Raw genomic sequence first — 24,182 nt, 5'->3', positions numbered from 1 at the left:
ACTATGATGTTTGACAGGATGATACTGACTCATAGGCACATTCTCTTTCTCAAAAACATACAGTAGAGGTGCCTGTATAATATATGAACAGCTCCACATTCCCTGAGCTGCAGTGCATGGCTATTGGCTACTTATTGTTCTGAAGACGCAGTGCATCATGGCACTGTACAAGTAGGTCACGGCCAGCACATGTGAGTGGTCATCAATCGTGTGTGTGTGTGTGTGTGTGTGTGTGTGTGCGCTGCAGTATGTACGCCGCATGTAGGTTTTAGTTTGAGTCTTATATATATGTATATATGTGTGTTTGTGGATTAATAACGTATTAACTGCCCGAGAGCTGTCCTACTATTATTAATGTTAGATCGGAGGTGAAGAAGATCATTTGCATTTTTTCAACGAGGTCTTCCAACTCAATTCCATCGACTGATTGTTGTACCTGGGCCTGAGCCAAAGCTCATTAGACTAGTTGGAATGGTGGAGCACTCGGTCAGCAGCATTTGAGTTAATTTCCCTGCATGCTAGGGTTGTGATGCATTGAAGCACTCGGCAGGAGGAATGCACAATGTACTGTATATAATCATGACATTGACTAATCCATAATCAGAAGAGAAATGCATGATAGACCCAGAAGTGGAGGAAAAAGAATCTGCAGCATTTGCAGTACTGTAGAAAAACAACGTTATTTGTTAATCCATGCGTTTTTTCAGCCTATGACTTTAATCGGTGTCATCAAGAGAACACAAGGTAACAAATAAAGCAGAAATAAAAAAAAAAACAACCAATCAAACTTACTGTACCCATGAGGTACAGTAGCCTACACATGACAAATATGTATATGCAACTTCACTTAAAGGAGAATTCCATACTAAAAGGCTTTCTTACCTTTCTTTGTAGTTGTTACGTCCCCATCAAAGAGGTCCAGGTGTTATTTTGTGCAAAAGCTCCTTATTGGCTATTTCCCCTACCCTAAGCCCTAAATGAATTGCATTGAATTGAATGGGATGTATGGGGTGTTGTGCTAATTCGCTTATTTCCATCGCTCAAAATTATAATTCTTTTGTATATATCCTCTCTTCATAATGTAAATAATAACCCAAGCGGCACAGTTTACTACTTATTTGGATGGAAATAAGTTAATTAGCACCCCATACATTAACACCCCATACATCCCATTCAATGCAATGCAATTCATTTAGGGCTTATGGTAGGGGAAATAGCCAATAAGGAGCTTTTGCACAAAATAACACCTGGACCTCTTTGATGGGGACGTAACAACTACAAAGAAAGGTAAGAAAGCCTTTTAGTATGGAATTCTCCTTTAACATTACTACACCAACAAAGTGGGAGGTGTTGTGGTGTGTACAGTAACAGTACTGTATTAAATCTGGCGGTGTTGTCGTGTGTACAGTACTGTATTAAATCTGGCGGTGTTGTCGTGTGTACAGTACTGTATTAAATATGGCGGTGTTGTCGTGTGTACAGTACTGTATTAAATCTGGCGGTGTTGTCGTGTGTACAGTACTGTATTAAATCTGGCGGTGTTGTCGTGTGTACAGTACTGTATTAAATCTGGCGGTGTTGTCGTGTGTACAGTACTGTATTAAATATGGCGGTGTTGTCGTGTGTACAGTACTGTATTAAATCTGGCGGTGTTGTCGTGTGTACAGTACTGTATTAAATCTGGCGGTGTTGTCGTGTGTACAGTACTGTATTAAATCTGGCGGTGTTGTCGTGTGTACAGTACTGTATTAAATATGGCGGTGTTGTCGTGTGTACAGTACTGTATTAAATCTGGCGGTGTTGTCGTGTGTACAGTACTGTATTAAATCTGGCGGTGTTGTCGTGTGTACAGTACTGTATTAAATCTGGCGGTGTTGTCGTGTGTACAGTACTGTATTAAATATGGCGGTGTTGTCGTGTGTACAGTACTGTATTAAATATGGCGGTGTTGTCGTGTGTACAGTACTGTATTAAATATGGCGGTGTTGTCGTGTGTACAGTACTGTATTAAATCTGGCCAGCAGTAGTCAAGTTAATGGTTTGATTCCCCTCTTGGGCTACTTGTGTAAAATGCACACATTTATGGTACAGAGGCTTGGGCTCCACTGATTTGGTATCGGTGTCTTCATTAAGAATATACCTGCAGCACCAGCGTGAGAACAATATCAAGTCTTGTTATGAAAAGTTAGTGCTATCAAGTTCCAACGCAAGGGTGAGCGCTGACAATGCAATGGTTTAATTACCACAGCTTTGTCTGTTATTGGACTGTCGTACATAAGTATGTCTGTCAAAAATCATCATAATGTACATACTCTGTACATTATCAGGTTAATTGTTTTTTTGCTGGTTTGACTTGGAGCTTACAGAGCTTTCGCTTCTGTGACTAACAGGTCATGGGTTTTGAACCCTCTCTAACGGGTGATATTTCTGTCCACATGTGTCTTGTCAGTCAAAGGTCACGGCTTGATAAGTAAGGCTTGTATGTGTCATTCGTCATTCATTAAATGGTTGATGTGGTTCTAATATTATTCTACAGTTCTGTCATGCCTATGTGATACGAGTTTTATGCTCATACCTATATACTTTAATGGCACGCATGCACACATGCTCACACACACACACACACACACACACACACACACACACACACACACACACACACACACACACACACACACACACACCTCTGAGCAAGACACTGAACCCTCTACTTGGTTAATCATTGTATCCATGTATAAGAAGCAGATTGTGTTAAGAAGATGAGCTGCTATTAGGCCTATATTCACATTTACTGTGAAAGGACAAAAAAATGCTTTCAGAAATGATCGCTATAAAGTCAGTCAGGAAAAACCTAACAATTCAGGCCTTTTAAATTGTATTCAGTGATGTTTACCGGGGCGGCGGTGGCTCAGGGGTAGAGTGCCTGGATGGTAACCGTAAGGTTGCCAGTTCGAACCCGGGCTCCCCCAGAGTTACTGTCGAAGTGTCCTTGAGCAAGACACTGAACCCCTAATTGCTCCCGATGTGCTAGTTGGTGCCTTGCATGGTTTCCGCTGCCATCGGTGTGTGAATGTGTGAATGTAATGCACAATCTCTGTAAAGCGCCTTGGATAAAGGCGCTATATAAATGCACCATTTACCATTTTATGTAAATTAGACTTCCGACATAGAAGAGATAGCGATCATCACCCAGGAGGACACAGAGACGCAAAGGGAGGCAGCGGACGGTCTGCTAAATGACCAATAAAATCCTTTCACAGAATTCACCCTGAAGCAACACCATGACTCCTGTTTGCTCAGCGACCCTGTGGTCATGATCAGGGTAATTCCCAGGTCAGACAGCGCTCGGTATTGGTGGTGGGAAAGCTTGAACACTTATTCTACCTGGGTTTGGATCAAGGAACCTCGTGGGTTCCAACTGGATCACTGTTATGGTGTAGAGGAAAATCAATTCCATCACCTTTGGAACCGTTTTTATGGAACCGGTTTTGATCACACTGTCAGAACTGGCATGAGTACGTCATGAGTACGTCATGAGTACGTCACGAGTACGTCACGAGTACGTCACGAGTACGTCACGAGTACGTCACGAGTACGTCACGAGTACGTCACGAGTACGTCACGAGTACGTCATGAGTACGTCAGTCACGTCTGCTATACAATCTGCAATACCGCTGGTTCTCAAACCTTCAAGGACCACCATTACTCTGTACATTTGGAATTTGGTACAAATCCATTTGGTTCCATTTGTACACTCTCAGAGTTACAGACCTGTTAGGGTCCATTTGGTTCCATTTGTACACTCTCAGAGTTACAGACCTGTTAGGGTCCATTTGGTTCCATTTGTACACTCTCAGAGTTACAGACCTGTTAGGGTCCATTTGGAACCCCTACGAATCGTTAAAGGGAACGGTTAAGTAATCCGACCGTTAGAGGGATTTGTTAAAATCTATAAACTACAAGACGGAGCAGTTGGCAAAGGTTTTTTTGCTGATTCGACTAGAGAGCATACTGCAAGTCTTAACTCAGCAAACTAATAACACTTCAGTATCATGGCAGAGGAAATGATGAGCCTCATTCCACCCTGTTCCATGCATGTCTCTAGAGGTGTTATCAGCTGCTGGATATGTTTTAAAATGTAAATGTTGTGCTGTCACCAGTCTCTGCGAGCATTGCCTACATAGTTTTGCACTAAATACAAGGGAGTTAAAAGCTAAATACATGTGGAACTGACCTTTATAACTGTGAGTGCGAGTTAACCCATTCTGACCGGGCACCCATTTTGGTGTTGGCATCATGTCGTGCTTTAGCTATTGAAAAATAGCAGATCTACAAGCTCATATCGCGCCACCGAGTGGCGCGATACGAGCTTGTAGGTCTGCTATTTTTGAAAAAAATCGAAGAACGACTGACATTTTTTTAATCTGATCTCAGGTCAGAATGGGTTAAATCAACACACTGTTGGGGCAGCCTGTCACACTGGTGCCATCAGAACTGAAGCCCAGGGTGACCTGGTAGCTGAGTGGCTAGGGCGCGCGCACACACGCACACACAGTCACACGCACACACACACACACACACACAGTCACACACACACACACACACACACACACACACACACACACACACACACACACAGTCACACACACACACAGTCACACACACACACAGTCACACACACACCACATGGGCTCTAATGCCTGACAGTGAGTCCTAGGTTCGATGCCCGGACGGACGGACCATTGGCTTCTCGCCCAGGGGTCAGGGGTCAGGGGTCATCAACATGTCCACACACAGACAAATGTGTCCGTGGCAAATTCTAGATTTGTTATAATATTCTTATTTTGATCATAATACCCAATATCCAAATGGACCCTCAAAGGTCCTTTTGGCCTTTATCTCCCCATTCTCTCCCCGAGAGTATGTTTTGCACTCCATCCGTCCATCCGTGTGTGTGTGTGTGTGTGTGTGTGTGTGTCTGTCCGTCTAATTGAGCTAATCTCCGGCGCCGTTGGCCTGATCGCAGCCATACTCTGCACACACACTCCCCTGAATGCCACAGCTGAACCTCTGCCCCAAGGTTTTCACATTGGCCTCTTATAGCGCCACCAGGAGGCCGCTTTGTGCAAAACACTTTTTTGGACGGTACACCTACAGATTTTGTCCAAACATCACGCAAATTGGTACACAGTCTCTCTAGAGCCATTCAACGAAACGGGTCTTTCAGATTTTTCAGACTCCATCCTGATTTGGCTTTCCAAAGTTCGCAGGAGTGCGATCGTGTGATTTCCAAAATTGTGCACTAACATTCCCACAAGCCCGAGGAAGAAATGAACATTTTCAACTCAGCCTCATGGTGGCGCTATAACTGGCCGATTAGTGTTTTTACCTCTAACTGCACGGATCTGTGTAAAACTTTGTATGCCAACTCCCTAGACCTATAGTATAGTCTAATGTGAACCCGGAATTTCTTTTGCCTTCTATAGGTTGTTAATGGTATGGTCACATATTATGGCAATTATGAAAAGGAAAAACCTTTGCCTTGAATTTTTCACATCTGCTCTTTATAGCGCCACCAGGAGGCTGACATGTAAAACACATTTTCTAATATTACTCCTTCAGATTGTATCCAATTTTCACGCAAATCGGTACACATGCTCTCCATAGTCATGTGATCAAGACGGGTTTGTCTGATTTCTCATAATCCATCCTGATTGGCTACGATTGGCTTCTAAACTTTGTACCCGTTTTGTACAAATCGCCACAACTCCTCAACACAGCGTCCGATTGCGGTGAAACTGCATGCATATTCCCACTAGGCTGAGGAAGAAATGCCACTTCAGTTTACAAATCAGCCTCATGGTGGCGCTACAACAGGCCAAGTCGCGTCTCACACACACACACACACACACACACACACACACACACACACACACACACACACACACACACACACACACACACACACACACACACACACACACACAAAACATATTACTCCTAAACATTTTACCAAACATCACACACACTCCTATCTGGAGACGTGTGCCCAGAAGGGCACTTTTTCTAGTTTTGTATGTCCCTGGCAAAAATAGAATTTTGACAAAAATGATGACCCATGCACTCCCCTTTCTCTCGACACACATGTATCCTGTCAATAAAGTGTGTGTGTGTTCCTTCTACAGAAAAGGAGCTGAACACTAAATGTGTTGTGGACATGGAGAAGAACCAGACCATCCTCTTCCCTTCAGGAGGAAACCTGGGCAAGACTGACTCCAGGTGCGTCTGTTTGCTTATGATTGCCTGTCTCTTAACTCTCTCTCTATCTCTCTCTCTCTCTCTCTCGCAATACATAAACCAACTCAAAGTCAGTTCCAGTTTGCTCTCTGCAGTAATTCTCTTGTCACATGGTAGCAACAGGAAGCAACCCGCCAGTATACCAGAGAGATGAGGTGTGTGCGTGTGAGACACGCTTGTGTGTTTTCAGGGCATAAAGCACAGTGATGGGTGTGTGTACAAGTCAGCGGCCTTTGCGTTGGGACTGGATCTGTAACCATCTGAGAGACCTGAGAGAAAGAGCTGGACGCTGTAGAGGCCTTTGCGTTGGGAGTGGATCTGTAATCATTTGAGGATCCTGAGAGAAAGAGCTGGACGCTGTAGAGAGAAAGAGCTGGACGCTGTAGAGCGGGCGGTCTCGGTCTGCTGCGCCTCCTCCTCCTCCTCTTCCTCCTCCTCCTCTTCCTGCTGTCCGTGTGTTTGCTCATAACTCTCTGCAGCCTGACTTCCTCCCTTTTTCTCAGCCCTTTCCGTTTCCCCAGCAACACAGGGGGAGGTTAACTCCGGGTCAGTGGCGGCGACCGTAGAGACCCCCCCCCCCCGCCCCGCATGCATGTAATGCAGGGGAACAGAGAGGAGCGAAGAGGGAGGGATATAACGCACACGTTTGGCGGCAGCATCTGTCGCTCATAAAATCGTGCCCACACAACCCCCGAAAAGGCTGACTTTTATGACCGCCAAACAAGAGACGCGCCATCATTTCTCCCTTTTGTGTGTCTCGCACTCCCGGTTTTCTTTTGCTTTCTTTTCTGCCTGTCTCTGTCTCTCTCGTCTTTCTCCTGCTGCATGTCGCTCGCTGGGACAATAGGGCTGAGGCAGCAGCAGGGTTTACACTTTGGAGGAGAATGAATGGATGGAGCGACCTGCCCGCCTGCTCTGCAGCCTGCAGACACTTTAATGGTGGGAGGGAGTTGATGACAGCAGCGTAGCGAAAAAACCAAAAACAAATCGCCCACACTGACACTTTAAGTACAGATGCTATGTGGTCATACTGCTCTGCACAGCAAAACCCACAGTGTTCATTTCCATGATTCCCCCCGAGTACTACCGCTACTACTAGTACACCTGTAGCTGCACCTTTATATTAAATTAACCATTTGAACCCATTTGAACCCCAGCATCCCTATTCTGGGTCTGGGGGCTAACATTTGGAGAAAATAGCAGCTCTACAAGCTCTTGTGAACTTAGATTGGGGTCTGTACGCTTTTCAGAGCAGTCATTTGGTCTGACATGCGGAAAACGACCGGATTTTATTATTATTTTTGAGTCCTATACACAGGTTGTCTACTCTAAGTCATAATGTACCTCATTACGTCATAATTGTCCCTTTATTGTTAATGGTGTTTAATGTTTGTGTTGCCACCGTTTGTTTTACATCACCTAATCAATATGAGTTAGACTTTAATAACTTGGCGCCACTCACTTCACACGGGGGGATTTTTTTGCATATGTCCAGCTTTGAGGGTGCGTGTAAAAAGTAAACATTGTCCAACTCACACATTAAAGGTATATTCAGTGATTTCACTCAAAAAACCTTAGGTTTCGTTTTTGGCTGTGGGACCCAGCCTTTCGTCCAATCAGGATAGAGAGTCAAAAACGAAACCTAAGGTTTTTTGACCCCCAGGGGTTAACTGGGGACAGGGAGGAACTCCTTATATGGCCAGCACACTCTATAGTAGGGAGGATTATCACAACAAAACAAAAAAATAAGTGATATTTGAATTAAGTGAAATCACTGAATATACCTTTAAACATTAAATGCCATTGATAATGAATGGCCAGTTTTAAGTGTGTCCCAACACAAACATGAAATGCTATTGATAAGGAATGGAATGTAAACACAAACATTTCGTAAACACAAACATTGAAGACGAAGGTGAGGACGCAAATTCTAATTGGCAGGAATGAGATGATGTATTATGATGATGTACGAGAGAGTACCCCTCACGGGTGTGAGTACCCCTCACGGGTGAGAGTACCCCTCACGGGTGTGAGTACCCCTCACGGGTGTGAGTGCCCCTCACGGGTGTGAGTGCCCCTCACGGGTGTGAGTGCCCCTCACGGGTGTGAGTGCCCCTCACGGGTGTGAGTGCCCCTCACGGGTGTGAGTGCCCCTCACGGGTGTGAGTGCCCCTCACGGGTGTGAGTGCCCCTCACGGGTGTGAGTGCCCCTCATGGGTGTGAGTGCCCCTCACGGGTGTGAGTGCCCCTCACGGGTGTGAGTGCCCCTCACGGGTGTGAGTGCCCCTCACGGGTGTGAGTGCCCCTCACGGGTGTGAGTGCCCCTCATGGGTGTGAGTGCCCCTCACGGGTGTGAGTGCCCCTCACGGGTGTGAGTGCCCCTCACGGGTGTGAGTGCCCCTCACGGGTGTGAGTGCCCCTCACGGGTGTGAGTGCCCCTCACGGGTGTGAGTGCCCCTCACGGGTGTGAGTGCCCCTCACGGGTGTGAGTGCCCCTCACGGGTGTGAGCACCCCTCACGGGTGTGATTTTTAAGTGTCTAATTGTGTCTGAACACACCTTGGTTATCCACAATGACTTGAATGAGGTCAGTAACCACACTTTGTCGGTCAGGGGCAAAGCAGTATTTATAATTTCTCGAGTCCAGAATGGCTGCCCTCCACACAGTCCTGTCTAGCATCAGGCTGTTGTCTCTACACTGTCGCTCCGCAGTGTGTCTGTCTGTGTAGCTGCTGCTTGGTGGTGAATTGTTTATGTGAATGCGTTGATGGTTCTGTTTTAGTGGAGTGATATTTGCAGTGATGCTGAATATTTATTTTTAAGTGTTTTTTCTTTTTATTGCTGAGGATGGTGTTATTATTGTAATCTGAGTGCTTGCCTGGAATTACCCTTTGTAAGCTATTGTAGGGCCTCAGGTGACGAGCTTTATGCTGCGATATATTATGTAGTGTAACTGTTGTATATATAAGCTCTCATAATGCCATTGCTTACATTATCCTGCTATACTATATTTAGTAGTATAAACTACTCCTGTATTCTCACACGACTCATACTCGTACTGTCGTACACCATAATCGTTTCCATGTTGAAAAAGGTTCATACATTTTAAATAATAACAAAAAACAGAAATGGCAGCTCTACAAGCCTATAGTTTGGCAATGTTTTGGCAAATTATTAAATATGTCAATCATTTCTTTGTATATTTCAGTTATTTGGCACATCTGCCCTGTGCAATTTTGGATTACAAAGCCTGAAAGCCAAGGCAAACGGAAATAAATATAGTATATAATAAATAGTTTCTCATAATAGACAGCCCTCAATAGACATAATAATTCTATAGACATTAGACATTTACAGTGATGTAACGGCTATAAGCTGGTGCCTATATGGTACACCTTTGCTCCCAGACATATAATTTAGCCACGACTGTTTAATATTTCCTGAAAAAAAACCCAATCTAAAACCTGATGAGGTCAACTGTGTTTGCGCTTTGTGCCTACATATCCATATCTGTGCTGCTGTTCCCTGCATTTGTGTAGCATGACAAGTCTATATGTAAATCCCTGGAACATGTGACACGTTTAACCTAAACACCATGTGTGTAATAATAAAATGCCAAGTGTTTATTAATGGTCATAAAATACAGTAGAACACGAGTTCACTCAAACACCTCACGAGAACACCTAGTGTTCAAATTCTAAACACCTATAATATGACTGACTTTGATTGTAAAAACTAAACACGTTTATGTGTTTAAAAAGTGTTACAGGGATTAAACATGTTCTTCTGTTTATAATCTAAACACTGTGACACGTTTAAAAAGTGTTACAAATAAGTGTTTAATACTGTTTATAACCTAAACGCTTGGGTTTAGTATAGTGTAACGTCCTGTTGACAACATTGATGTTATGTTGAACTGATCTTTTCTCAGCTGACATTGCCCCCCCCCTGGCTGTTTAGTGTGTACAGTGTAAACCCTTAGGTGCTAGTAGGTGTGTTCAGCTTAATCCACCATGTGTGCTCGCCTGTGCATGTCCTGTACAGTGCATGTCCTGTACAGTGCATGTCCTGTACAGTGCAGTCAGATCAGGTTTGTATACAGCCTGTGCATGTCCTGTACAGTGCAGTCAGATCAGGTTTGTATACAGTCTGTGCATGTCCTGTACAGTGCAGTCAGATCAGGTTTGTATACAGTCTGTGCATGTCCTGTACAGTGCAGTCTGTGCATGTCCTGTACAGTGCAGTCTGTGCATGTCCTGTACAGTGCAGTCTGTGCATGTCCTGTACAGTGCAGTCAGATCAGGTTTGGCATAGCAGTAGTAGTCTAGTATAGAACGGGGGGGAATCAACAACAACAACAACAACAATGCTCTCTCAAGTTCAACAGATACAGCTGGCGTGCATACGAGCAGCACTTGTATCAAAACACATTTAGTGTGAAGCAGGTCATTGTCGTAAAAAAGAAACTCATCTGTCATTCGTCTGTTCCTCATAGAATAATGGCCTTGTGGTGAGGAGGTCGGGGTTTGATGGGGTGGGTACTCACCCTACAGAAACAGGAGATTCTATGGGCCTCATGGCTCGGTACTCACCCTACAGAAACAGGAGATTCTATGGGCCTCATGGCTCGGTACTCACCCTACAGAAACAGGAGATTCTAGGCTCCTGCCCTATGGGCCTCATGGCTCGGTACTACTCACCCTACAGAAACAGGAGATTCTAGGCTCCTGCCCTATGGGCCTCATGGCTCGGTACTCACCCTACAGAAACAGGAGATTCTAGGCTCCTGCCCTATGGGCCTCATGGCTCGGTACTCACCCTACAGAAACAGGAGATTCTAGGCTCCTGCCCTATGGGCCTCATGGCTCGGTACTCACCCTACAGAAACAGGAGATTCTAGGCTCCTGCCCTATGGGCCTCATGGCTCGGTACTCACCCTACAGAAACAGGAGATTCTAGGCTCCTGCCCTATGGGCCTCATGGCTCGGTACTCACCCTACAGAAACAGGAGATTCTAGGCTCCTGCCCTATGGGCCTCATGGCTCGGTACTCACCCTACAGAAACAGGAGATTCTAGGCTCCTGCCCTATGGGCCTCATGGCTCGGTACTCACCCTACAGAAACAGGAGATTCTAGGCTCCTGCCCTATGGGCCTCATGGCTCTGTACTCACCCTACAGAAACAGGAGATTCTAGGCTCCTGCCCTATGGGCCTCATGGCTCGGTACTCACCCTACAGAAACAGGAGATTCTAGGCTCCTGCCCTATGGGCCTCATGGCTCAGTACTCACCCTACAGAAACAGGAGATTCTAGGCTCCTGCCCTATGGGCCTCATGGCTCGGTACTCACCCTACAGAAACAGGAGATTCTAGGCTCCTGCCCTATGGGCCTCATGGCTCGGTACTCACCCTACAGAAACAGGAGATTCTAGGCTCCTGCCCTATGGGCCTCATGGCTCTGTACTCACCCTACAGAAACAGGAGATTCTAGGCTCCTGCCCTATGGGCCTCATGGCTCGGTACTCACCCTACAGAAACAGGAGATTCTAGGCTCCTGCCCTATGGGCCTCATGGCTCGGTACTCACCCTACAGAAACAGGAGATTCTAGCCTCCTGCCCTATGGGCCTCATGGCTCGGTACTCACCCTACAGAAACAGGCGATTCTAGGCTCCTGCCCTATGGGCCTCATGGCTCGGTACTCACCCTACAGAAACAGGAGATTCTAGGCTCCTGCCCTATGGGCCTCATGGCTCGGTACTCACCCTACAGAAACAGGCGATTCTAGGCTCCTGCCCTATGGGCCTCATGGCTCGGTACTCACCCTACAGAAACAGGAGATTCTAGGCTCCTGCCCTATGGGCCTCATGGCTCGGTACTCACCCTACAGAAACAGGAGATTCTAGGCTCCTGCCCTATGGGCCTCATGGCTCGGTACTACTCACCCTACAGAAACAGGAGATTCTATAGGCTCCTGCCCTATGGGCCTCATGGCTCGGTACTCACCCTACAGAAACAGGATATTCTATGGGCCTCATGGCTCGGTACTCACCCTACAGAAACAGGCGATTCTAGGCTCCTGCCCTATGGGCCTCATGGCTCTGTACTCACCCTACAGAAACAGGAGATTCTAGGCTCCTGCCCTATGGGCCTCATGGCTCGGTACTCACCCTACAGAAACAGGAGATTCTAGGCTCCTGCCCTATGGGCCTCATGGCTCGGTACTCACCCTACAGAAACAGGAGATTCTAGGCTCCTGCCCTATGGGCCTCATGGCTCGGTACTACTCACCCTACAGAAACAGGCGATTCTAGGCTCCTGCCCTATGGGCCTCATGGCTCGGTACTCACCCTACAGAAACAGGAGATTCTAGGCTCCTGCCCTATGGGCCTCATGGCTCGGTACTCACCCTACAGAAACAGGAGATTCTAGGCTCCTGCCCTATGGGCCTCATGGCTCGGTACTCACCCTACAGAAACAGGAGATTCTAGGCTCCTGCCCTATGGGCCTCATGGCTCTGTACTCACCCTACAGAAACAGGAGATTCTAGGCTCCTGCCCTATGGGCCTCATGGCTCGGTAAAGGCTTACTTACTTTTCAGTGAATAATGGGTCACTGGATTGTTGTAACAAATAGCGCTATTAGAAAAGCGGTATGTCAGGGAGAGTGCTTGATGGATGTATGGCTGACTATTCTAGAGTGGTGAGGATGGAGAGGAGTTGGTGCTCTGGTGAGGATGTTAGTGGGAAGAGTTGGCAGCAGAGAAAAGCACTACTTGCCCCGTCTGAAAGGTGTATTAACAAATAAGTCATTGGTAAGTTGTTTACCAAATGGCTTGTTCATGATCTATTATTTATAAGGCACACTTTTAAAATCATTATCCAATTAACAGACATTTAAGAAGTTATTCATTACTCATTAACTAACAGTTTGTGAATGATCTCTTACATGGGATAGTTATTATAATTAAACGTGCTAACGTAATGTTTTATATATCATTATTGGCAGGACTCTCCCTTTAGTGGTTCCATTTGGCTGCAGCACATATGGTCTACCTAAAGTCCTAAACGTATCTTCTGTGCAGCGGTCATCACCATGCTGTTGTAATGTGGTGGCCATTTTTGCCATGATTATCACATGATACACAATGTGGGGACAATAATATTACAGAAACACATACAGAGCTATAGGCCTGAATGACCATAACAGGCTGTAACTCTACAGGTCCATTTCGTTCCATTTGTACATTCTCAGAGTTATGGGGTCCTTGGGTTGAGAACCACTGCACCAGTGGACTCCTAATGGGCCATACTACAGTGTGTATATTCTGAAGAAATCATAGGGTGGGCTTGACATTCAGTAATTGGGTTTTATGATCAATATAAAACATTATAAATATAATGGTATGTAAAAAGGACAATACAAAATTTGCCACAGACGAGGACAAGTCTCGCCATGGACCGATTTGTCCGTGTACGGGTCGGACATATTGATGACGCCTGCTTCTGCGGTGGTGACTGGCGACCCCCAGGTTATGGCAGTGTGTCCTGATAAAGCACAGAGCCTTTTGTCCTTGGACACGCTCCACACGTCCCAAACTCTTCTCCCTTCTGGCTCCAAAACTGTGGAATGCACTTCCCATTGCAGTCAGAACTGCAGCGTCACTCCCAATCTTCCGCCGTAGTCTGAAAACCCACCTTTTCAGACTCCATCATGGCCCGTAGCATTTACCCTACCCCCCTTAGATAGCATTTCTGTAGACTTAGATAGCATCTGATACAGACTTATAGCATGTTATGTAGACAGCACTATAATTGCATTGTATATAGTCATAGCACGCCATAGTAGTATATATATATATATATAGTTTATATGTATAGTCTCATAATATAGATATTCCACTGTTACTTTCTTAGCTTACGCATGTTTTATGATGCTTTTTTGTGATGTATTTCCATGCTTTTGTTCTTGATTATTGTAAGTCGCTCTGGATTAAGAGCGTCTGCTAAATGCCTAAATTGTAAATTGTAAATTGTAAATTGATACAGTGTAGCCAACCTACAGTTGGCTGGCTACAGTGTAATAACCAACCCAGCAGTGAGTCTGTGGAAGGGACTCTTATCCCTGCTGGAGTTTGCATAGTGATGTAAGGGCTTTTATTTACATTCTGAGTGGTGAAATTGAATGTTGACTCACTCCCGACTGCTCTCTCTCTGCTTGTTAGTTTGTGGTCTTTTGTCAGTAGTGAGACTCTAGTGTGCAAGGCAAACACGGCTGGTGCTGCTGTCTCCCAGAGAGAACATGCCGAATGCCCCCATAGCGTGTGCACATCTGTATGTGTAGATCCAGATGTGTTGAAGTTGTTTTGGATGACCTCATGCCAGACAGTTAATCATCTCAGTTTATCAGTTTCTCTGTTGCTATGCTAACAGTAACACTCCACACTCCACACATTTGGAATTCTTCTTCTGGCCTTTTGCACCCCTGAAGCAAACAAAGGCATTTCAGGGGGCTGCGTTACTTGGAGCTTCTCCGTAGGGGCCCTCATCATTTTGGCAAACAGTATATTGTGATATCTGACCTGAGATCAGATTCATACGAGGTTTCCACATGGACACACACTGGTCTGATTAACCCATTCTGACCTGAGATCAGATTCATACAAGGTTTCCACATGGACACACACTGGTCTGATTAACCCATTCTGACCTGAGATCAGATTCTAGAAATGTCAGTCGCTCGTCGATTTTTTCAAAAATAGCAGACCTACAAGCTCCACCGAGTGGCGCGATATGAGCTTGTAGATCTGCTATTTTTCAATAGCTAAAGCATAACATGATGCCGACACCAAAATGGGTGCCCGGTCAGAATGGGCTAATTGTGATATTATGTCTGGAACACCTGCTGCCAGCCTCTTGCATTTTAGATTGGTCAGTATTGCAATTTCAACATACTCTCTACTGGTTAGCCCTTATGGATACATTATGGATCCGTTCTCTGTCATTGGTTGTGCTTGGTGAGGACTTGTTAATTAGTGGAATCGACTGCACCCGACAAATCCCAAGGTCACCAGCCACAATCAACTTTTAGTGAGTCTCTTACTGTGCAGACACAAGTGTTTTTTAATGGGACATGTGTGCACAATACTATCCATTTGCAGTTAGTTACTGTTATGCCAGCAATACTAGTACTATATACTGTACACCAAAACCAAATCTGTCATATTCAGCAGATCCAGTGATTCAGTTTGAGCCTTGTAGTTATTATTACAATAGTTGGCTGTAGTCTGATATTGAGTTCTCATGGATTTCCTTTCACAGCATAAAAAACGAATGTTTTGCAATCAAATGAACATGGCGGCAATCTTCTCAGATTCACAATGTCATGGTCAATCGGCACAGCTCTATAACCCATTCTGACCGGGCACCCATTTTGGTGTTTGCATCGTGTCGTGCTTTAGCTATTGAAAAATAGCAGATCTACAAGCTCATATTGCGCCACCGAGTGGCGCAATACGAGCTTGTAGGTCTGCTATTTTTGAAAAATCGAAGACACTTTTAGAATCTGATCTCAGGTCAGAATGGGTTAATAACAGGGGGGCAGTCAGCCAGATATTTCGTGAAGCCTCATTTGAAATCGGTAGTTCATATAATGGCCTGTTGTGGCGCTGGACCGGACCCAAAAAGCCCCATAGCTCCATAGAGGCCCATGTATTTTGGCCCAACTTCACCTAGACTGTATTACCTTAATAAACATGGTCATGAATACTTTCTTCTTCCAGTCACTAGTTTAAAGTCTCATTTCTAATGTCATAATATTCTTTTTGGAAAAGTATGGTCCCATTAATTAAAAAAATTACCATAAAGAAAAAAAACCATCGCGTATGTTCTGAGGGGCGTGGCTACCATTACAGTCTATGATCGGGATTCCCCTCCCACTCGAGTCAAAATAAAAACCAACGGAGAAGAAGGGGGGAAGTCCCGCCTCGTTGTCTGGGCAGCCAATGACCAGCTGGTATACAAAACGGAGCCAGCCAATGGCCAGCTGGTACCAAAGATGGCGACTTACATCAGGAATTAGCATATTATTACAGGCTTCATTTTACGTTCATGTTAGACCCGGGGAACGCTTTGTCCATATTTTTTACAGTCTATGGTTAATAATGAAACTGTCAGGATGTAATAGACATTTTTAGAATCTGATCTCAGGTCAGAATGGGATAAAGGTCACTCTGCAGCTGCATCACGTCTCCCTCAGAGAGGACTGTCAGTTCAATGCCTGGTATGTAAGAAATGTGTCCACAACAAAATAGTACCTCCTCCTCAGCCATAATCTCTCCACCCCACCCCTCCAAACCTCCAGCTTTTCTTTAGTTTCCCCCAGCTGTGGATGATCCCAGAAAAAGAGAGTTGGAGAAATGAGTGGTAGGGTGCGAGGGGAGGGGGGGGGGGGGGGGGACTGGCACAGAGGGGGGCACAGAGGGGGGAGAGGGAGACGGAGAGGGGAAAGCATCCATGCGAGCAGTTATTTTTTAAATGACAATCGGAGGAAGAAGAGGAGGAGGAGGAGGAGGGAGGAGAATGTAGGATACAGGAGTGTTGCTTTTGGGGGGGGGGGAGTCTTCTCATTGGCCAACCGGTCCCGTCTAGCCATAATGAGGGGGGGGGTAGCGCCGTCGGCCTTTGAACTCGCCATGACAGCTGACAGCACAGCTCGCGTCAAAAAGCAAATGTACAGTAACGTATAGAATACTGTACGTTTATGTTTTATGTATGTTGTACGGCATGTTTGGTGATATACGGACAAACTAAGCCAGAGGATGACAATTGCCAAACCCAAACATTTCGAGGGAAATGATGACAAACGGACACCCAGAGGGTTGTTGTTGTCTGAGCAGCCCCGTTCTCCTCTGACTGAACACAAAGGAAGAAAAAAGGAAAAAGCAGAGGCCTGGTCTGGAGCATAAATCACGCTCTCATCTCCAGATAAGCCCCCCTCGTGATGCATGGGTCCCGTCTCAAAACGCATTCCCAAAACGGGGAAGCCGCTTTTAAATGTCCCCTGGAATGAATTAAAAATAAAATGCAAGCATAGAAGTAATTTAATGCCTGTGTTTTTGTATTGTGGAATAGTTGTGAAATTTCTGAGTGAAATGTTGTGGTACATAACAGCCAGTCTGGCCGCCTGATAAAGAATGGGCATGGGTAAAGGGAAACAGGTGTGTGTGTGTGTGTGTGTGTGTGTGTGTGTGTGTGTGTGTGTGTGTGTGTGTGTGTGTGTGTGTGTGTGTGTGTGTGTGTGTGTGTGTGTGTGTGTGTGTTTATTTATATTCCACCACTGTGTTTGTGATGTCTTCATGTCTATATAACTAACTTTGTACAGTATGTCTCGGCATGTGTGCATACTAGTAAACATACATGGTGTGTGCATCATGTGTGCATACTAGTAAACATACATGGTGTGTGCATCATGTGTGCATACTAGTAAACATACATGGTGTGTGCATCATGTGTGCATACTAGTAAACATACATGGTGTGTGCATCATGTGTGCATACTAGTATACATACATGGTGTGTGCATCATGTGTGCATACTAGTATACATACATGGTGTGTGCATCATGTGTGCATACTAGTATACATACATGGTGTGTGCATCATGTGTGCATACTAGTAAACATACATGGTGTGTGCATCATGTGTGCATACTAGTATACATACATGGTGTGTGCATCATGTGAGCATACTAGTAAACATACATGGTGTGTGCATCATGTGTGCATACTAGTATACATACATGGTGTGTGCATCATGTGTGCATACTAGTAAACATACATGGTGTGTGCATCATGTGTGCATACTAGTATACATACATGGTGTGTGCATCATGTGTGCATACTAGTAAACATACATGGTGTGTGCATCATGTGTGCATACTAGTAAACATACATGGTGTGTGCATCATGTGTGCATACTAGTAAACATACATGGTGTGTGCATCATGTGTGCATACTAGTAAACATACATGGTGTGTGCATCATGTGTGCATACTAGTAAACATACATGGTGTGTGCATCATGTGTGCATACTAGTAAACATACATGGTGTGTGCATCATGTGTGCATACTAGTAAACATACATGGTGTGTGCATCATGTGTGCATACTAGTAAACATACATGGTGTGTGCATCATGTGTGCATACTAGTAAACATACATGGTGTGTGCATCATGTGTGCATACTAGTAAACATACATGGTGTGTGCATCATGTGTGCATACTAGTATACATACATGGTGTGTGCATCATGTGTGCATACTAGTATACATACATGGTGTGTGCATCATGTGAGAGAATGGGGAGGCTGAGGAAGAGGGAGAGGAGGAGTGGTAGAGGGAGAGAGAGAGTAGGAGAAATGTGTGATAGTTATAGGGAGAGAGCTCTAACCCATTCTGACCGGGCACCAATTTTGGTGTTGGCATCATGTTATGCTTTAGCTATTGAAAAATAGCAGATCTACAAGCTCATATCGCGCCACCGAGTGGCGCGATACGAGCTTGTAGGTCTGCTATTTTTGAAAAATCGAAGACACTTTTAGAATCTGATCTCAGGTCAGAATGGGTTAATAATGAAACTGTCAGGATGTAATAGACATTTTTAGAATCTGATCTCGGGTCAGAATGGGCTAAACACTATAGGTCGGGGCCCATTTGCGGGTGGCAGACATTTTTATGGGTCCTCCCATTATGTTTCCTACATAAATTATTGATTTTATTATTTCAAAAACATTTTCAAAATAAAAAATAAAAATCTAAGAAATTCCATAGATTAGGAAATGAATGTTTACGTTTGTAGATCTGCGGTTTTCACTAGTTTGGGTCCTGGGCAAAAAACTTCTAATTTCTTGAGCTAAAACGTTTTGGAAATGGGAACCACTGCTCGATTTTAGAAGGAGCTGTGTGAGACGACGATAACACATTGTCTGATCAACTGCAAAGATGAACGACACTGATGAAGGCCATTTAGATTCCTATGTTACCTGCAGATGAAAGTTTGTGAGTTTGTGTTAGTCTCCTTTATGGAAAAGAACAGTGTTTTTGGTATGACCATAGGTTTCAGGACGCCCCCACATCTAGAGTTAGGGGCTGCATACCTATATGCGGACCTCACACCTACGTCGCACTGCATCCATACCTATATGCGGACCTCACACCTACGTCGCACTGCATCCATACCTATATGCAGACCTCACACCTACGTCGCACTGCATCCATACCTATATGCAGACCTCACACCTACGTCACACTGCATCCATACCTATATGCAGACCTCACACCTACGTCACACTGCATCCATACCTATATGCAGACCTCACACCTACGTCACACTGCATCCATACCTATATGCAGACCTCACACCTACGTCGCACTGCATCCATACCTATATGCAGACCTCACACCTACGTCGCACTGCATCCATACCTATATGCAGACCTCACACCTACGTCTCACTGCATCCATACCTATATGCAGACCTCACACCTACGTCGCACTGCATCCATACCTATATGCAGACCTCACACCTACGTCTCACTGCATCCATACCTATATGCAGACCTCACACCTATGTCGCACTGCATCCATACCTATATGTGGACCTCACACCTACGTCTCACTGCATCCATACCTATATGTGGACCTCACACCTACGTCGCACTGCATCCATACCTATATGCGGACCTCACACCTACGTCGCACTGCATCCATACCTATATGCAGACCTCACACCTACGTCGCACTGCATCCATACCTATATGCAGACCTCACACCTACGTCGCACTGCATCCATACCTATATGCAGACCTCACACCTACGTCGCACTGCATCCATACCTATATGCAGACCTCACACCTACGTCACACTGCATCCATACCTATATGCAGACCTCACACCTACGTCGCACTGCATCCATACCTATATGCAGACCTCACACCTACGTCGCACTGCATCCATACCTATATGCAGACCTCACACCTACGTCGCACTGCATCCATACCTATATGCGGACCTCACACCTACGTCGCACTGCATCCATACCTATATGCAGACCTCACACCTACGGCGCACTGCATCCATACCTATATGCGGACCTCACACCTACGTCGCACTGCATCCATACCTATATGCAGACCTCACACCTACGTCGCACTGCATCCATACCTATATGCAGACCTCACACCTACGTCGCACTGCATCCATACCTATATGCAGACCTCACACCTACGTCACACTGCATCCATACCTATATGCAGACCTCACACCTACGTCACACTGCATCCATACCTATATGCAGACCTCACACCTACGTCGCACTGCATCCATACCTATATGCAGACCTCACACCTACGTCGCACTGCATCCATACCTATATGCAGACCTCACACCTACGTCGCACTGCATCCATACCTATATGCAGACCTCACACCTACGTCGCACTGCATCCATACCTATATGCGGACCTCACACCTACGTCACACTGCATCCATACCTATATGCGGACCTCACACCTACGGCGCACTGCATCCATACCTATATGCAGACCTCACACCTACGGCGCACTGCATCCATACCTATATGCAGACCTCACACCTACGTCACACTGCATCCATACCTATATGCAGACCTCACACCTACGTCACACTGCATCCATACCTATATGCGGACCTCACACCTACGTCGCACTGCATCCATACCTATATGCAGACCTCACACCTACGTCGCACTGCATCCATACCTATATGCGGACCTCACACCTATGTCGCACTGCATCCATACCTATATGCAGACCTCACACCTACGTCACACTGCATCCATACCTATATGCAGACCTCACACCTACGGCGCACTGCATCCATACCTATATGCAGACCTCACACCTACGTCGCACTGCATCCATACCTATATGCGGACCTCACACCTACGTCACACTGCATCCATACCTATATGCAGACCTCACACCTACGTCGCACTGCATCCATACCTATATGCGGACCTCACACCTACGTCGCACTGCATCCATACCTATATGCAGACCTCACACCTACGTCGCACTGCATCCATACCTATATGCGGACCTCACACCTACGTCGCACTGCATCCATACCTATATGCGGACCTCACACCTACGTCGCACTGCATCCATACCTATATGCGGACCTCACACCTACGTCACACTGCATCCATACCTATATGCAGACCTCACACCTACGTCGCACTGCATCCATACCTATATGCGGACCTCACACCTACGTCGCACTGCATCCATACCTATATGCAGACCTCACACCTACGTCGCACTGCATCCATACCTATATGCAGACCTCACACCTACGTCGCACTGCATCCATACCTATATGCGGACCTCACACCTACGGCGCACTGCATCCATACCTATATGCAGACCTCACACCTACGTCGCACTGCATCCATACCTATATGCGGACCTCACACCTACGGCGCACTGCATCCATACCTATATGCGGACCTCACACCTACGTCGCACTGCATCCGATCAATATCTCTGTCCTTGAGCGAGTCACTGAACCCATACCTGCTCCTAATGAGCAGGTTGATGTCTTCCCTGCATGGTTTCCTCTGTCATCAGTGAGTGAATGTGTGTGGATACTGGATACAGTAGGTGAATGCAATGCACATTGTAAATTGCTTTGGATGAAGGTTCTATATGCATGCACATTTTATTTACCATTTTAACCCATTCTGACCGGGCACCCATTTTGGTGTCGGCATCATGTTATGCTTTAGCTATTTAAAAATAGCAGATCTACAAGCTCATATCGATACGAGCTTGTAGGTCTGCTATTTTTGAAAAATCGAAGAGCGACTGACATTTTTAGAATCTGATCTCAGGTCAGAATGGGTTCATCAGACCAGTGTGTGTCCGGCGGAAACCTCGTATGAATCTGATCTCAGGTCAGAATGGGTTAAGTAGTGGTAGCAAAGAAAAAGTAATACAAAAACCTCTTAACCTAGAAATACAAGACCAGGCTTCTATAGATCCATCGCTAAGGATCATACCGTTTGGGACTGAGTTTGAGTGAAAGCTAATGCATCCCATTCAGGATAGGAACTGTGTAGGTCATCAGTATTATTATTATTATTATTATTATTTAACTGTGTAGGTCATCAGTATTATTGTTGGCACAACTCAACCTTTTTTTTTTTTTTTTTTGCGGCAAATCAACATCTCTGGATACAATTTCCATGCTGTGTTGTGTCTGCTGTTAATTCTCCGCAATTAAATTATTCTGAGCCGGGAGAAGAAAAGGCAGACAGACTTTTATAAATAGCCTCTCTGCAGTTCCTTGAAGGTGTGCTCATTAATGAACTAGCCAGGCGTAAACTCACTGTGACTGACTGTTGCCAGGATACCAATCTGTCGTCTATAGTGAGAGATTGGAACATTCCTAAGATGCTTTTGGAGGAAAATAGGAAATGACATCAGTCACGCCGTAGAGGAAATGGCATCAGGCTCTCTGGATAAGAGGATCAGCTGTATTCTAAGGCATTCTGGTTATAATGATGAGGTAATGCCTTATTACATATGAATGGGAATGTTTGTGTGTCTCTAATGACTGCCTTTGTGACTATGGGCCCTAGAGCTAAAGGTTTCACACAGTCACGTGACCTGACATAAGGTTTTCCTTCCATGGGAATTAATAGGAATGTTTAGTTATTGTCAATGTTTGTCTGAACTTGAACAATAGTGTATAATAATCAGGAAGAACAATGTTATACTATCCACAATGGAAAGCAAAGCTGTGCTTGGAAATACATCAAGATGTGAACTGAATTCATGCCTCACATACAGTATGGTGTGCCCCACTACAGTGTGTACTCCCTACATTGCATCCCAAACACCTTATGTTATACGTATTTTTTTATTTTTAATTTTTTGCCCTAATGCGCTTGTGATGTGGATCCTCTTTGTGGTCATTGGACAGTCGCTACTACTAACCGTTACTGACGTCGTGACCTCAGTGGAAAAGTCTATTCAAGTGACTGAGGAGTTGATGTCTTTCTCATGTTTTATGTTTTAGCGGTGCCCGTCATGCTCATTCATTGACCTCCTTCTAAAGCCTCCTTCACAGCATGGCTGATGCAACGAGGTGTGTGTGTGTGTGTGTGTGTGCACAGTGCACAAAATGTCACCGAGCCCGTCAGTTCAGTCAGACCCATCAATCAAAGTGACATGTGTGATGGCATATTACCCATAACATTAACGAGCAGTTTTAGCAGCGCAAATAATTTGCCCCGAGCACGGCGTTGTGCCATCTTTAGTTTGGTGCATTGATTTGCATAATGTTAAGGATCAGTGATGAATTGATAAGAATTCAACATGCCAACCCTACGCAGGTCAAAGGTCAAGACTCCACATTCTATCCAGCTGGTGTTTTGAGTAGAGACGACACTAGTGCTTTATGTTTTGAGCCAGTTAGGAACTAGGGCTGTCACCATTACACATTTAACTAGGGCTGTCACCATTACACATTTAACTAGGGCTGTCACCATTACACATTTAACTAGGGCTGTCACCATTACACATTTAACTAGGGCTGTCACCATTACACATTTAACTAGGGCTGTCACCATTACACATTTAACTAGGGCTGTCACCATTACACATTTAACTAGGGCTGTCACCATTACACATTTAACTAGGGCTGTCACCATTACACATTTAACTAGGGCTGTCACCATTACACATTTAACTAGGGCTGTCACCATTACACATTTAACTAGGGCTGTCACCATTACAAATTTAACTAGGGCTGTCACCATTACACATTTAACTAGGGCTGTCACCATTACACA

At 45.2% G+C, this 24,182-nt stretch overlaps 1 protein-coding gene across 1 annotated transcript in view; it reads left to right on the top strand.

The window, feature by feature from the left end:
* Positions 1 to 24,182, top strand: part of LOC310854013 (kinesin-like protein KIF13B) — a 138,665-nt gene that overhangs the window by 10,513 nt on the left and 103,970 nt on the right. The window contains exon 3 of the mRNA XM_083758486.1: positions 6,186 to 6,279. Coding sequence (XP_083614612.1) covers positions 6,186 to 6,279 — 94 coding nt within the window. The remainder of the gene's footprint in view (positions 1 to 6,185; positions 6,280 to 24,182) is intronic.

This window comes from Protomyctophum parallelum (assembly GCF_964188405.1).
Source record: "Protomyctophum parallelum genome assembly, chromosome: 2".
Taxonomy (NCBI): Eukaryota; Metazoa; Chordata; class Actinopteri; order Myctophiformes; family Myctophidae; genus Protomyctophum; species Protomyctophum parallelum.
The sequence above is the reverse complement of the archived record's forward strand: the minus strand, read 5'-3'. Positions and strand labels throughout refer to the sequence as shown.